Raw genomic sequence first — 14896 nt, 5'->3', positions numbered from 1 at the left:
TTTAAAATAGAAAAACAGAGTTGTGTGGTTCAAATCTCCCGCTCCCCACTCTCCGCCTAGCTTGAAGGTGATTGGCTGGTGTCTCAACAGCTGGGAGGAGGCTCGGCTGCCTCTCGAGCACCTGGGCCAATCACAGGGCTTCTGCTGTGCACCTGGGCCAATCAGGTGGCTTCTGCCGCCTCAGCGCTCCAGTGAATCAGGAGAGAGGGAGGCGGGACAAGGGAATACAATGCATTCTTGAGTGGATTATGGAAACTCAGGAAATGTCCAAGGCCGGGGCTTGGAGAGTCCTAAAAAGGCCTTACTATTGTCTCGTGAATGATTAAAATAAACATTGATGTTGGCGATATCGCCATAATCCGGGTTTTCCTTTCACACCAAGACAGAGTAACAAGACAGAGTCTTCAGTGAGAGAGATTGAATGGATGACAGGTCAGGAGGGGGGAAGCTTTCCGAAAGCTTTCCCCTGTCCCATTGAAATATAATCAAGGTTTGCCAAGCGTCCGTTTGCACATAAGTGTAAAGGGAGGTGGTTTCTCAGTAATAAATGTGTTACCTTCTGCTATATATGAAACATAAAGCATAAAACCTTGATTAAATGTACACACTATCTGACATGGGAAGGGTCCCTGTTGTTGTTAGTGTCTTTGCAAAATTGACCAAGACTTGAGCCCTATTATCCAGCCTGATGTCCTTGTCCTTAGCAAAACTATGTTACTATCTCTTATTGGGGGGGTGGGGTGGGGGTCATGTTCGACTTCAGTCTCACTTATCTAACCTTTGCTCATCCAATATTCTGTATTATCCAACACAGTCTGCCTTCCGCCTGAATCTTAGAGTTTTTTAATACTGGGAGCCTATGTTCATTTTCATGGTTTCTTCCTTTCTGTTGAAATTGTCCACATGCTTTGTGCAGGTACAGCTGTACCAGGAGCTCCTATTTTGTTTGCTTTGTATTGAATGTTTGTTGCAGGCCTAAGTTTCAGGGACTCTGCAGATAGGTGGCTTCTTTTGGCTGCAATCATAGGGCAAGCCACCTGTCAATTATAGTTAGGTTCCCTGGTCCTGCCCCCTTTTTGGGTTTTGGAGGGAATAGGAGCCTTTTTGGGTTCAGTCCACACAGAGAAGCCTTTCCTGCAGGACATAATACCAAGAGCTCCTGTAGAAAGCTTCGTCTTCTACGGCTTGGCCAGGAAGATATACAGCCCACAGCTTGTCCGAGGATCATACAGCCTTACAGCTCCTTCGCTGAGGGACTTCAGTCAACCATCACGGAAACCTGAATTCTTTTTCCCCTGGAAGCCTACAAAGCTCTGCTTGGTAAGGGTCACTTGTGGAAGCCAGAAGCAGTTGGTACCGGGTGCAGGGGCTCCACGCCATCAGAAGCAAAGACAGACTGCCCAGATTAGAAGTTAAGGATTTCCCCATTAGTTAGTATACAGTTATGAAGATAGTGCCTGTTCCCTGTGGACAAGATTGAGAGAGAAACAATAGCCTGTTAAGAAAGCCTTAAAGTACCTGTTTGTCTTCAATAATAAAGAACTTTGTTGAACCTTTAAGCAATCTAGAGACTCTGTTTTAAGGAAATCCAAAGGCCTTTAATCTGAGGCAGCCCCGGTGTCCCGTTGGGCACACGGAATTTATGTCCTGTCTACAGTCTTATGCACAGGCCCAGCATGCGACAGCACATGCTTCTTGTGGATTTCAATGGCTTCTCTGTATAGCCTGACATGGTGGTTGTTAGAGTGGTCCAAAATCATAACAGTAAATAATGAACAACACTCAAAAACAGGGGAATTCCAGACTGGAAACAATCAGGGCCAACTAATCACTTTTGGACTCTCACTTGCTGGGGTGTTCGAGCAAGTGTCTCTGTAGATCTTAGAAAACGATTTCTTGATTTAAGTCATTGACGTGCTGGAGATGTCTCTGCCTTGGTCCTTTCACTATTGGCTGCTCCTTCCCGGCGGATGTCAGGTGGTGCAATACCGGCTAAGCAGTGTAATTTCTCCAGTGGTGTAGGGCGCAGACACCCCGTGATAATGCGGCATGTCTCATTAAGAGCCACATCCACTGTTTTAGCGTGGTGAGATGTGTTCCACACTGGGCATGCATACTCAGCAGCAGAATAGCACAGCGCAAGGGCAGATGTCTTCACTGTGTCTGGTTGTGATCCCCAGGTTGTGCCAGTCAGCTTTCGTATGATATTGTTTCTAGCGCCCACTTTTTGCTTGATGTTCAGGCAGTGCTTCTTGTAGGTCAGAGCACGGTCCAGAGTGACTCCCAGGGATTTGGGTGCGCTGCAATGCTCCGGTGGGATTCCTTTCCAGGTAATGATCCTCAGAGCCCAGGATGCTTGTCTGTTCTTAAGGTGAAAGGCACATGTCTGTGTTTTAGATGGATTAGGGATCAGTTGATTTTTGCTGTAATAGGCAGTAAGAGCACCTAGAGCTTCGGAGAGCTTCTGTTCAACCATCTCAAAGCTCCCTGCTTGAGTGGTAATGGCACGATCATCAGCATAGATGAAACTCTCTGTCCCTTCTGGCAGTGGCTGGTCATTTGTGTAGATGTTGAACAACATGGATGGGGCAAGCAGGCTCCCCTGAGGCAGGCCGTTCTTCTGTTTCCGCCATCTGCTTCTCTGGCCCTGGGACTCAACAAAAAAGCCTGTTATGGTCCAGAGTGACTCCCAGGTATTTGGGTGTGTTGCAATGCTCCAGTGGGATTCCTTCCCAGGTAATAATCCTCAGAGCTCAGGATGCTTCTCTGTTCTGAAGGTGAAAGACACATGTCTGTGTTTTAGATGGGTTAGGGATCAGTTGGTTTTCCCTGTAATAGACAGTAAGGGCACCTAGAGCTTCGGAGAGCTTCTGGTGTGAGATAATTGGCCATCTGCAAGGATGTTGCTCAGGGGATGCCAGGATGTTCGGAGAAGTCTGAGAGGGGATATGATAGCCATGTATAAATATGTGAGAGGAAGCCACAGGGAGGAGGGAGCAAGCTTGTTTTCTGCTTCCCTGGAGACTAGGACACGGAACAATGGCTTCAAACTACAAGAGAGGAGATTCCATCTGAACATGAGGAAGAACTTCCTGACTGTGAGAACCGTTCAGCAGTGGAACTCTCTGCCCCGGAGTGTGGTGGAGGCTCCTTCTTTGGAAGCTTTTAAGCAGAGGCTGGATGGCCATCTGTCAGGGGTGATTTGAATGCAATATTCCTGCTTCTTGGCAGAATGGGGTTGGACTGGATGGCCCATGAGGTCTCTTCCAACTCTTTGATTCTAGGATTCTATGATTCTATGTTTTACTTCTGAAGATGCCTGCCATAGATGCAGGCAAAGCATCAGGAGAGAATGCTTCTGGACCATGGCCAGACAGTCCAGAAAACTCCCAACAATGCAGTGATTCCAGCCATGAAAGCCTTTGACAATACATGAAGGTATTATTGTTGTTGTTTATGTTTATTTATACCTCGCTTTATCTCCCCCAAAGGAGACTTGCAGGCTTGTTCTATGCAAAATTTGCACTTGGGGTTATTTTGTACCGAAAATGGTGGGAGGGTGGACTAGATGACCCTTGGGGTCCCTTCCATATCTGTTTGTGTTTTTGTGCAAACTTGTTTTGCAACCACCTCTATGGAAATGGCAAGCCAGCCATTCCTTCCTTCTGCTTTTTTTCTTGCACAATCTGTCTGGAAGTGTGAAGAAACCAGACGGCGCATCAGCACAATGACAACAGACAAAAGTAATTGTTTCTCCTTTTTGACAAATTGAGTTCCCAAGAAGGGATGGAGCACCTTAGCAAAGGAAGGAGGAGACGGAGGAGGAGACACAACAAGAGTCCTTTTAGGGAGCAGCCCAGTGCGAATCCTGCCCAGAACCGTGGGTGATTGTCTTTGCAGTCCTTGGGACCAGTAAGTATGGGAGGGAGACTAACGGAGATGGGATGCAGGTAGGAAAGACATCCCAGTCCATAGAAATGGATGTTTCATTTTGGGATAATGGGAGTGGTAGTCTCCAGAAGGAAGTTCTCAAGGTGCAATGCTGGTTTGGAGGATTTGTCGAGCGGGAAAGCCAGGAAGAACTTTTCAAAACTTTTCCAAAACTTTTCCAAAACTTTCAGAAAACTTGAAAACCTTTTGCAGGTTCCATCCTGGTTTGAGGATTCTGGGAGTGGTAATCCCAGAAAGAACATTTCAGGACTCTATATTGGTTTGGGGATTCTAGGAGTAGTAGTCCCAAAAAGGAACTTTTCAAGACTCTAGACTGGTTCGGGTATCTTGGGAATGATAATCCCAGAAATAACTTTTTAAAATGTTTGGAAAACTTTTCAAAAGCTTTTGGAAAAACTTTTGGAAAGCCTTTTGGAAGAAGTTTCAAAAGGTTGTGGTCAGTTTTTCAGGCTGTATGGCCATGTTCTAGAAGCATTCTCTCCTGAAGTTTTGCCTGCATCTGTGGCAAGCATCTGCAGAGGTTGTAACAAAAACTTTTCGAAAACTTTTGGAAAAACCTTTGGAAATCCTTTTGGAAAAAGTTTCAAAACTTTTGAAAAACTTTTCAAAACTTTTGGAAAGGCCTTTAAATCCTTGTAAAGAATTTTTGGAAAACTTTTCAAAACTTTTGTAAAACCTTTTTTCGAAACTTATTTATTTATTATTTATTTACTTTATTTATATACCGCCTTTCTCAGCCCTTAGGCTGAGAAAAGTCCTTTTGCATTGCATCCATACTGTAAAAACTTTTTTTCAAAACTTTTGGAAAACCTTTCAGAATGTTTTTTTCCAAATCTTTGGAAAAAAACTTTTTCAAAACGTGCAGAAAATGTCCCAAAACGTTTGGAAAACTTTTCTAAAACTTTGGGAAACATTTCTAAAAACTCTTGGAAAAAACGTTTTCAAAGCTTTTAGAAAAACCTTTGGAAACCCTTTTGGAAATAGTTTCAAAGCTTTTGAAAAACTTTTGAAAACTTTTGGAAAACACTTTAAAATCTCGTAAAGAACTTTTGGAAAACTTTTCAAAACTTTTGTAAAAACCTTTTTTTTGAAACTTTTGTAAAAACTTTTTCAAAACATGCGGAAAATGTCCCAAAACTTTTGGAAACCTTTTCTAAAACTTTTGGAACAATTTCTAAAAACTCTTGGAAAAAGCGTTTTCAAAACTTTTGAAAAAATCTTTGGAAACCCTTTTGGAAAAAGTTTCAAAACTTTTGAAAAACTTTTCAAAACTTTTGGAAAACACTTTAAAATCTCGTAAAGAACTTTTGGAAAACTTTTCAAAACTTTTGGAAAAACGCTTTTTTCAAAACTTTTGAAAAACTTTTCAGAATGTTTTTTCCCCCAAAACTTTTGGAAAAACTTTTTTCAAAACATGCGGAAAATGTCCCAAAACTTTTGGAAAACTTTTCTAAAACTTTTGGAAAAAAATGGTTAAAAGTCTTGGAAAAAATGCTTTCAAAACTTTTGGGGAAAAAAATTGAAAAACTTTTCAAAACTTTAGGAAAAACGTTTCAAAACTCCATGCTGGTTTGGGGATTTTGGGAGTGCTGATCTCTCAAAAGAACTTGTAGATGCAGCCTGTATTTATTACTGGATTGAAAAGTTGCCTCCTATATAAAAAGTGCTCATGGTTTTCATTTTCTTTCCAGTTCCTTCACCAAGAAGTCCAATTTTCTCTTTCGCAATCATGCAGATCGTACTTTCTGTTGCCGTGGTCCTCGTGGCACTGTCTGTTGTGGCAGGTGAGACCTAAATGCAACTGTTTATTATTATGGTATCGTAATAGATTCTCTTACGGTGAGTTCCCCATGCTCTTCAACCACAGGTAGGTCAAACTGTGGATAGGGGATCTGCAGATACGGAGACCCTATTGAATGCATTATATTCCATTTTTCCACCCAAAGGTCGTATAATAAGGTCATATAATGTGAAAATGCCATCCAGCCAACCCAGGTGTTGCAATCCTCGGGTGAAACTTTTGCAAAGGCTGCTTTTCCCATATTGTGCTGTGCCGTCGTCTCCGGTTTGGCCAGCTTTGGCAGTTTTGCAATCTCTCCATCGTGGGTCGCCGCACCTTTTTGCTCCCCAAAAAGAGATACACCCCCAGTTTGGAAGGCCCTCCGAAACCCATTGCAGCAGCCCTTCCCAGTTGGACATGTCCCAGCAGGTCTGGACCCTCCCAGTATCTTCCTCCCAGCTTTCATTCCTTTCTTCTCTTTCTTTCTTTTCTTCTTTTTCATTCCTTTCTTCATCCCAGTTTCCCCAGGGAAAAGTCCTTCTGCAGTGCAGTCATACTGAAGAAAGTATGCAGTTTGCCACTTGAACTGCAATGGCTCAATGCCATAGAATCCTGGCAGTTGTAGTTTTGTAAGGCCTTCAGCGTTCTTTGCTAAACTACAACTCCCAGGATCCCGTAGCATTGAGGCACAGCCGTTCAAGTGGCGTCAAACTATGTTCCATCCAGGAGTGTCGTCAAGTTAGGTTCCATTCGGGAGTGTAATTGCACTCCAAGAATCCTGGGAGTTGTAGTTTTGCAAGGCCTTCAGCCTTCTCTGCTAAACTACAACTAGCATTGAACCACAGCCATTCAAGTGGCGTCAAACTATGTTCCTTTTGGGAGTGTAATTGCACTCCAAGAATCCTGGGAGTTGTAGTTTTGCAAGGCCTTCAGCCTTTTCTGCCAAACTACAACTCCCAGGACAATGTAGCATTGAGCCACAACAGTTCAAGTAGCGTCAAACTATGTTCCATCCGGGAGTGTAATTGCACTTCAAGAATCCTGGGAGTTGTAGTTTTGTAAGGCCTTCAGCCATCTCTGCTAAACTACAAGTCCCAGGATGCCGTAGCATTGAGGCACAGTCATTCAAGTGGTATCAAACCATTTTCTATCTGGGAGTGTAATTGCACTCCAAGAATCCTGGGAGTTGTAGTTTTGCAAGGTCTTCCGCCTTCTCTGCCAAACTACAACTCCCAGGATCCCGTAGCATTGAGGCACAGCCATTCAAGTGGTGTCACACTATGTTCCATTCGGGAGTTTAATTGCACTCCAAGAATCCTGGGAGTTGTAGTTTTGCAAGGCCTTCAGCCTTCTCTGCTAAACTACAACTCCCAGGATCCCGTAGCATTGAGCCACAGCAGTTCAAGTGGCGTCAAACTATGTTCCATTTGGGAGTGTAATTTTTCTTCAAGAATCCTGGGAGTTGTAGTTTTGTAAGGCCTTCAGGCTTCTCTACCAAACTGCAACTCCCAGGATCCCGTAACATTGAGCCGCAGCCGTTCAAGTGGCGTCAAACTATGTTTCATTCAGGAGTGTAATTGCACTCCAAGAATCCTGGAAATTGTAGTTTTAGAAAGTCTTCAGCCTTCTCAGCCAAACTACAACTCCCAGGTTCCCGTAGCATTGAACCACAGCCATTCAAGTGGTATCAAACTATGTTCCATTCGGTGGTGTAATTGCACTCCAAGAATCCTGGAAATTGTAGTTTTGTAAGGCCTTCAGCCTTCTCTGCGAAACTACAACTCCCAGGATCCCGCAGCATTGAGGCGCAGTTGTTCAAGTGGCGTCAAACTATGTTCCTTTCGGGAGTGTAATTGCACTCTAAGAATCCTGGGAGTTGTAGTTTTGTAAGGTCTTCAGCCTTCTCTGCCAAACTACAACTCCCAGGATCCCATAGTTTTGTAAGGCCTTCTCTGCCAAACTACAACTCCCAGGATCCTGTAGCATTGAGCCACAGCAGTTCAAGTGGCGTCAAACTATGTTCCATTTGGGAGTGTAATTGCACTCCAAGAATCCTGGGAGTTGTAGTTTTGTAAGGCCTTCAGCCTTCTCTGCCAAACTACAACTCCCAGGTTCCCGTAGCATTGAACCACAGCCATTCAAGTGGCATCAAACTATGTTCCATTCGGTGGTGTAATTGCACTCCAAGAATCCTGGAAATTGTAGTTTTGTAAGGCCTTCAGCCTTCTCTGCCAAACTACAACACCCAGGATCCCATAGCACTGAGGCACAGCCGTTCAAGTGGCGTCAAACTATGTTCCATTCGGGAGTGTAATTGCACTTCAAGAATCCTGGGAGTTGTAGTTTTGCAAGGCCTTCAGCCTTCTCTGCCAAACTACAACTCCCAGGATCCTGCAGAATTGAGGCACAGCCGTTCAAGTGGCGTCAAACTATGTTCCATTCGGGAGTGTAATTGCAGTCCAAGAATCCTGGGAGTTGTAGTTTTGTAAGGCCTTCAGCCTTCTCTGCCAAACTACAACTCCCAGGATCCCGTAGCATCGAGGCACAGCAGTTCAAGTGGTATCAAACTATGTTCCATTCAGGAGTGTAATTGCACTCCAAGAATCCTGGGAGTTGTAGTTTTGCAAGGCCTTCACCTTCTCTGCCAAACTACAACTCCCAGGATCCCATAGCATTGAGCCACAGCAGTTCAAGTGGTGTCAAACTAAGTTCCATTCGAGAGTGTAATTGCACTCCCAAGAATCCTGGGAGTTGTAGTTCTGCAAGGCCTTGAGAGTGCCAAAGAGTGCGAATGACCACTCCCAGGATTCGATATATATGGCATTACACCTGCATTCATTTTAGTTAAAGCAGACTGCAACCATATTCATTCCACAGTGTGTAGATGCATCCTTTGCAAGACTACAACTCCCATGAGCCTGGGCAGTGTTGGCACATGGTTTCCTCATTGCCAGCAGGCGGGAGAAATGTCTGTATGCGGGAGATGTTTTGAGCCATCGCTGTTCAAGTGAGGTCAAATTGTGTTCCATTCTGCAGTGTAATTGCACTTGAAGAATTATGGGAGTTGTAGTTCTGCAAGGCCTTGTGAGTGCCAAAGAGTGAAAACTACAACTCCCAGGATTCAATCTCATGGAGCCATGGGAGTTAAAGCAGAGTGCAACCACATTCATTCCGCAATGTGTAGATGCACCCTTTGCGAGACTACAACTCCCATGAGCCTGAGCAATGTAGTCGCATGTTCCCAAGTAAGAGAGGAGATGTGTGCAAGCAGAAGATGCTCCACAGTTCACAAACATGACCTTTTCATCCCCTTTGATATCTCCCAGGATGCTGGGAGTTGTAGTCCAAACACTACCCAGCTGCTTCTTTGCCTTGCTCTAGGTACTGATGAAATCCCAGTTGCAAACGAACCCAGTTTGTCTCAGAAACTGGAGAAATTCCAGCAGGAAGTCCAGACTTTTGTGGACCGCGTCGGCGAGGAAACCAAGGAGGCGTTCCGTGACATCCATCACAGCGAATTCAGCAACAAGACCAGGTGAGTCGGCATCGAATCCCATGCAAAGTTGGACTGCAAGTCCCAGAATCCCCACTGGCCTGTCAAAGGGATGCCGCTGGAACCTCTCTTTGAGCGCCATGACTCCAATGTGATGCAAACCCTTGGGAGTTATAGTTTGCTCAACCTTTGGGCAGAGAAGGCAGAAAAGACCTTGGGGAAACTACAACTCCCAGGATTATATAGTTTTGGGTTAAAATAGGGTCAGACTGCAGTGTTGTTATACAATGGAACTCCATAGGCCCAAATAAATACCCCCCTCCCCAAAAGGTGAAAAGATCTAGTATAATTTTAGAAAGCTAAGCAGGGTCTGCCTTGGTTCGGATGTGGATGGGAGACCGCTGTTCTATTTCAAAGGAAGGAACCAAACTACTACTACTAATACTACTACTACTTGTTATTATTAACAATGACCCAAATAAATACCCCCAAAAAGGTGAAAAAATCTAGTATAATTTGAGAAAGCTAAGCAGGGTCTGCCTTGGTTCGGATGTGGATGGGAGACCGCTGTTCTATTTCAAAGGAAGGAACCAAACTACTACTACTACTTGTTATTATTAACAATGACCCAAATAAATACCCCCAAATAGGTGAAAAGATCTAGTATAATTTGAGAAAGCTAAGCAGGGTCTGCCTTGGTTCGGATGTGGATGGGAGACCGCTGTTCTATTTCAAAGGAAGGAACTAACCAAATTACTACTACTACTACTACTACTACTTATTATTATTAGTAGTAGTATTAAGTAGTAATAATAATATAATAGTAATAATAAATATTACTTATTATTAAGTAGTAATAATAATATAATAGTAATAATAAAGTAGTAAAATAATAATAATAATAATAAGTAGTAATAATAATATAATAGTAATAATAAATATTACTACTTATTATTATTATTATTAAGTAGTAATAATAATATAATAGTAATAATAAAGTAGTATAATAATAATAATATTAAGTAGTAATAATAATAATATAATAGTAATAATAAAGTAGTAAAATAATAATAATAATAAGTAGTAACAATAATATAATAGTAATAATAAATATTACTACTACTTATTATTATTAAGTAGTAACAATAATATAATAGTAATAATAAATATTACTTATTATTATTAAGTAGGAATAATAATATAATAGTAATAATAAAGTAGTATAATAATAATAATAAGTAGTAATAATAATATAATAGTAATAATAAATATTACTACTTATTATTATTATTAAGCAGTAATAATAATATAATAGTAATAATAAAGTAGTAAAATAATAATAATAATAATAAGTAGTAATAATAATATAATAGTAATAATAAAGTAGTAAAATAATAATAATAATAATAATAATAATTTGGGTTGTAGGTTTTTCTGGGTTATATGGCCATGTTCTAGAGGCATTTTCTCCTGACGTTTCGCCTGCATCTATGGCAAGCATTCTCTGAGGGCCATATAACCCGGAAAACCTACAACAACCCAGTGATTCCAGCCATGAAAGCCTTCGACAATAATATAATTTGTTTATGTTTATGAATAAACACTTGAGAAAACACTAGGATATTCACTAGGTAAGTCGATGGCAGACTTGAAGGCCTGATGATCTGCTTTGAACTGGATTATATGGCAATGTAGACTCATACAACCCCAGATCATGTGGATTATCTGCTTTGATGATCTGGATTATATGGAGATCCAGCCATATAGTCTTCTTCAGAGTCCAGTTGGTCAAAATCAAGATTGACTTCTATAGAAAAGGTGGCAGTTCCTGGAGGCGCCACTAGGAGGAGCTGCAGGCTATGGCAAAAATGCATTGGGGATGCAATAAGGAAAGGTGCCTGTTGTAGAACAAATAAATGAAGTCAGATCCCATTTGAACTGCCATGGTTCAATACTATAGGGTCGTGGGAGTTGTAGTTTGCAAGGCCAAAGGGTCCAGACTACAACACTCAGGCTTCCATAGCAATGCAAGGAGCATTCGTTCTCCAATCTAGAGGTGCATCCCACCCAAAAAGTGAAATGACTCAATACTATGGGGTTGTGGGACCTGCAGTTTGCAAGGTCAAAGTGTCCAAACTACAACTCCCAGGCTTCCATAGCAATGCTTCCTGTTGCACTGATGATGCAACAAGAAAAGGTGCATGTTGTAGAACATATAAATGTAGTCAGTCCCCATTTGAACTGAAATGGCTGAATATTATAGGGTTGTGGGAGTTGTAGTTTGCAAGGCCAAAGGGTCCAAACTACAACACTCAGGCTTACATAGCAATGCAAGGAGCATTCGTTCTCCAATCTAGAGGTGCATCCCACCCAAAGAGTGAAATGACTCAATACTATGTATGGGGTTGTGGGAGTTGTAGTTTGCAAGGCCAAAGGGTCCAAACTACAACTCCTAGGCTTCCATAACAATGCAAGGAGCATTCGCTCTCCAATCTAGAGGTGCATCCCACGCAAATATACTTTGGAGTTGTGGGAGTTGTAGTTTGCAAGGCCAAAGAGTCCAAACTATAACTCCCAGGCTTGCATAGCAATGCAATGAGCATTTGTTCTCCAAGCTAGAGGTGCATCCCACTCAAAAATACTATGGAGTCGTGGAAGTTGCAAGGCCAAAGGGTCCAAACTATAACTCCCAGGCTTGTATAGTAATGCAATGAGCACTTGCTCTCCAATCTAAAGGCTCATCTCACCCAAAATTACTATGGAGTCGTGGGAGTTATAATTTGCAAGGCCAAAGGGTCCAAACTACAACTTCCAGGCTTCCATAGCAATGCAAGGTGCATTTGCTCTCCAATCTATAGGTGCATCCCATCCAAAGAGTAAAGTGACTCAATACTATGGGGTCGTGGGAGCTGTAGTTTGCAAGGCAAAGGTTCCAAACTATAACTCCCAGGCTTCCATAGCAATGCAAGAAGCATTCACTCCCCAGTCTAGAGGTGCATCCCACCCAATGAGTGAAGTGACTCAATAATATGGAGTCCTGGGAGTTGGAGCTGTAGTTTGCAAGGGCAAAGGGTCCAAACTACAACTCCCAGGCTTCCATAGAAATGCAAGGAGCATTCACTCTCCAATCTAGAGGTGCATCCACCCAAAAATACTATGTAGTCATGGGAGTTGTAATTTGTATGGCCAAAGGGTCCAAACTATAACTCCCAGGCTTCCATACCAATGCAAGGAGCATTCGTTCTCCACTCTAGAGGTGCATCTCACCCAAAAATACTATGGAGTTGTGGGAGTTGTAGTTTGCAAGGCCAAGGGTTCCAAACTACAACTCCCAGGCTTCCATAGTTGTGGGTCCCTTTGGCCTTGCAAACTACAGCTCCCATGACCCTGTAGTATTTTTGGATGGGATGCACCTCTAGATTGGAGAGCAAGTGCTCATTGCATTGCTATGGGAGCCTGGGACTTGTAGTTTGGACCCTTTGGCCTTGCAAACTACAACTCCCAGGCTCCCATAGCAATGCAATGAGCAGTTGCTCTCCAATCTAGAGGTGCATCCTATCCAAAAATACTACAGGGTCATGGGAGCTGTAGTTTGCAAGGCCAAAGGGTCCAAACTATCATTCCCAGGCTTGCATAGCAATGCAATGAGCATTTGTTCTCCAAGCTAGAGGTGCATCCCACTCAAAAATACTATGGGGTCATGGGAGTTGTAGTTTGCAAGGCCAAAGAATCCAAACTACAACTCCCAAGCTTCCATAACAATGCAACGAGCATTCGCTCTCCAATCTAGAGGTGCATCCCACCCAAAGAGTTAAATGACTCAATACTATGGGGTTGTGGGAGTTGTAGTTTGCAAGGCCAAAGGGTCCAAACTACAACTCCCAACTCCAATCTGGAGATACATCCCATCCAAAGAGTGAAGTTGACAGGTTCCTCTTACTTTTTCTTGCCCTCGACAGGAACTGGTTCTCGGAAAACTTCCGGAAGCTGAAGGAGAAATTCAGGACCCTCTTTCCCAGAGAGGAAGCCAACTGAATCTATCCGTGGACTCCGATTCCCATCATCCTCACACTGGATGGAAGGAGAGGACCTCCACGAAGCAATGATGGAGCACCACACGTACCTCCGTGCCCTGCCTTTGTTTTCCTTTTGTCCTTCTTTGATCCGCTTCCATTATTAATAAAGAGATCATGCCTTCCTGGTGAAATACAATCTCTGCTTATTCTTAGGATATGTTTTCCCCTTCTTTCCTCCGAGACACACTTGTGGGAGTTGTAGTTTCGCAAGGCCCAAGGGTCGAAACTACAACTCCCAGGCTTCCATAACAATGCAAGGAGCATTCGCTCTCCAATCTAGAGGTGCATCCCACCCAAAGAATGAAGTGACTCCATACTATGGAGTCGTGGGAGCTGTAGTTTGCAAGGCCAAAGGGTCCAAACTACAACTCCCAGGCTTCCATAGCAATGCAAAGCGCATTCGCTCTCCAATCTAGAGGTGCATCCTACCCAAAGAGTGAAGTGACTCAATACTATGGAGTTGTGGGAGCTGTAGTTTGCAAGGCCAAAGGGTCCAAACTACAACTCCCAGGCTTCCATAGCAATGCAAGCAAGGGGCATTTCTCTACAATCTAGAGGAGCATCTCACCCAAAGAGTGAAGTGACTCAATACTATGGAGTCGTGAGATCTGTAGTTTGCAAGGCTAAAGGGTTCAAACTACAACTCCCAGGCTTCTATAGCAATGCAAGGGGCATTCGCTCTCCAATCTAGAGGTGCATCCCACCCAAAGAGTGAAGTGACTCCATACTATGGAGTCGTGGGAGCTGTAGTTTGCAAGGCCAAAGGGTCTAAACTACAACTCCCAGGCTTCCATACAAGGAGCATTCGCTCTCCAATCTAGAGGTGCATCGCAAAGAGTGAAGTTACTCAATACTATGGAGTTGTGGGAGCTGTAGTTTGCAAGGCCAAAGGATCCAAACTACAACTCCCAGGCTTCCATAGCAATTCAAGGAGTATTCGTTCTCGAATCTAGAGGTGCATCCTACCCAAAGAATTAAGTGACTCAATACTATGGAGTCGTGAGATCTGTAGTTTGCAAGGCCAAAGTGTCCAAACTACAACTCCCAATTCAAGGAGCATTGGTTCTCTAATCCAGAGTGAATGAAGTTGACAGGTTCTTTCTTCTTTCTTCCAAGACACACTCGTGGGAGTTGTAGTTTCACAAGGCCAACGAGTGCAAACTACAAAGCCCACAATTCCTGATACTGCAGTTAAAGCAGTATCCAACTGCACTAGTAAGGGCGTGTACCTGCGCCTTTGGTGTCCGCCAATGAGGCTGGTTGATCAATGACCAGGGAGTCAATATTGCACAAACTGGCCTGAGCGGATCCTGACCTTTTTTGCCCCAATTCTGTCTGCTCACCAATATTTGTGCAAACACACCTTTGGACTAAAAGTCTAGCTTTTGGATGAGGTTGTTTGATTTCAACTAGAAGGTCCAAGAGACCTCCTAAAACTAGAAACGCTATATAATGGTGGGATGTGTAGTTTTCCTAAGGTGTGCATCTTCAATTCAATTACCTTCACTAAATGCGAAGGAATCCTGGGAGTTGTTGTTTTCCAAACTGTAGAAGGAATGCACACTGGAATTTCCATGTTTCAGTGCGGGGGCATCA

The 14896-nt window shown here is 43.1% G+C and overlaps 1 protein-coding gene across 1 annotated transcript; it reads left to right on the top strand.

Moving 5' to 3' along the window:
• Positions 1-3802: 3802 nt before the first annotated feature.
• On the top strand, positions 3803-13436 carry LOC137097984 (apolipoprotein C-I-like). The gene is made up of 4 exons (XM_067473535.1): positions 3803-3912; positions 5643-5735; positions 9113-9266; positions 13184-13436. The coding sequence occupies exons 2-4, from the start codon at positions 5681-5683 to the stop codon at positions 13257-13259; spliced, it is 285 nt and encodes a 94-aa protein (XP_067329636.1). The 5' UTR covers positions 3803-3912; positions 5643-5680; the 3' UTR covers positions 13260-13436.
• The last annotated feature ends 1460 nt before the right edge of the window (positions 13437-14896 follow it).

This window comes from Anolis sagrei, chromosome X (genome assembly GCF_037176765.1).
Source record: "Anolis sagrei isolate rAnoSag1 chromosome X, rAnoSag1.mat, whole genome shotgun sequence".
NCBI classification, from domain to species: Eukaryota; Metazoa; Chordata; class Lepidosauria; order Squamata; family Dactyloidae; genus Anolis; species Anolis sagrei.
Note: the sequence above shows the minus strand (reverse complement) of the source record. Positions and strands in the feature narration are given on the sequence as shown.